The sequence below is a fragment of the Eurypyga helias genome, unplaced genomic scaffold (genome assembly GCF_000690775.1).
Source record: "Eurypyga helias isolate BGI_N326 unplaced genomic scaffold, ASM69077v1 scaffold46714, whole genome shotgun sequence".
Taxonomy (NCBI): Eukaryota; Metazoa; Chordata; class Aves; order Eurypygiformes; family Eurypygidae; genus Eurypyga; species Eurypyga helias.
In genome coordinates, this window is record NW_010246586.1 from 10,037 (window position 1) to 11,152 (window position 1,116).

The 1,116-nt window shown below is 55.4% G+C and overlaps 1 protein-coding gene across 1 annotated transcript; it reads right to left on the reverse strand.

The window, feature by feature from the left end:
- Window positions 1-710: 710 nt before the first annotated feature.
- On the reverse strand, window positions 711-1,112 carry MRPL41 (mitochondrial ribosomal protein L41; the record flags this gene model as incomplete). Its single annotated transcript, XM_010150439.1, has 1 exon — window positions 711-1,112. A coding segment is annotated over one exon (402 nt), but the record flags the coding sequence as incomplete, so codon positions are not given.
- Between the last annotated feature and the right edge of the window lie 4 nt (window positions 1,113-1,116).

Below are 1,116 nucleotides of genomic sequence, written 5' to 3' on the forward strand. Positions count from 1 at the left end.
ACTGCTAAGGAACAGACATTAAATGTACCTATGAACTGTATCTTGATTTACTCTAAAAGAAAAACTAGTTCTCAGGCTTGGGAAAGGCTGGAAAAATTGTGTTACTCAATATAAGCTACAGTTCTCTCCTCAGAGAGACAGTTGAGGGTACAGACTTGACTTTGCATGTTGGAGGCCTCACTCCTGGTTTAGAAGAGCACTTCATCTGAGCCATCGCTGCGCTCCCTCTTTGGCTGCAGCTGCCACCAGCGCAGGTGGCATCAGCACTCTGACGGGGCTGCGCTGTTTGGCTTGCAGCGGCCGGCTCTCCCAAGGACATAAGACTCATCCCCTTCTTGTTCCCAGAAGAAAGGAATTCCTTCCCAGAAGGAAAGAATGGTATCGCAGCAGCCTGGAGAGAAGATGCCTTCCGCTAATTACCAGCGCCTAGTCAATCAGCTCATCTGTGAGCAGGACATCTGCACACTTACACAACGGTGGGCGCCGTGCAAGACGCAAGTCACGCTCTCCTCAGTCAGGGATGGGAAGTTAACTGCTCATTTCCCCACAGCCACTGAAATCAGACACTGCAGAAAGACCAAGTCAAAGGATTTGTTTTTAATAGCCAGTAACAGAAACTGTCCCGTATCTGCTGGGGCAGGTTGTGTCTCACGACGGTGATGCTCTTCCCAGCACGCTGGAGCCAGCCCCTGATCCCCGCCGCTTGCTGCCTACCGCACGTAGTTCTTGGGGAAGAGCTGGAAGAGCTTGCCCTCCTGCGTCGGCTCGAAGCCATACTTCTCCAGGTTGTTCGGGTCAAAAGTGCCGTCCTTCATGTCCTTCTCAATGTGGGGAGCCACCACTTCGGTGAAGAGCTGCTTGGCCGTCATAGGTGGCTCGGAGCCCTCGGGGGCGCGGTATGAGACATAGGGCTTGAGCTTGAAGCCCTCCAGGTCGGGGACGATGAACTGGGGCACCATCTCCTTGATGAGGATGAACTTTCTGCTGGAGGTGAGCACGCCCAGCTTCTTGGCCCCTCGGCCCTTGTTGTAGGTCAGGGGGCCGCGCTTGCTGGTGAACGGGGACATGCGGTCGGCGCCCCGCACCAGCCCGCGGGCCAGCTCGGTCAGCAGCCCC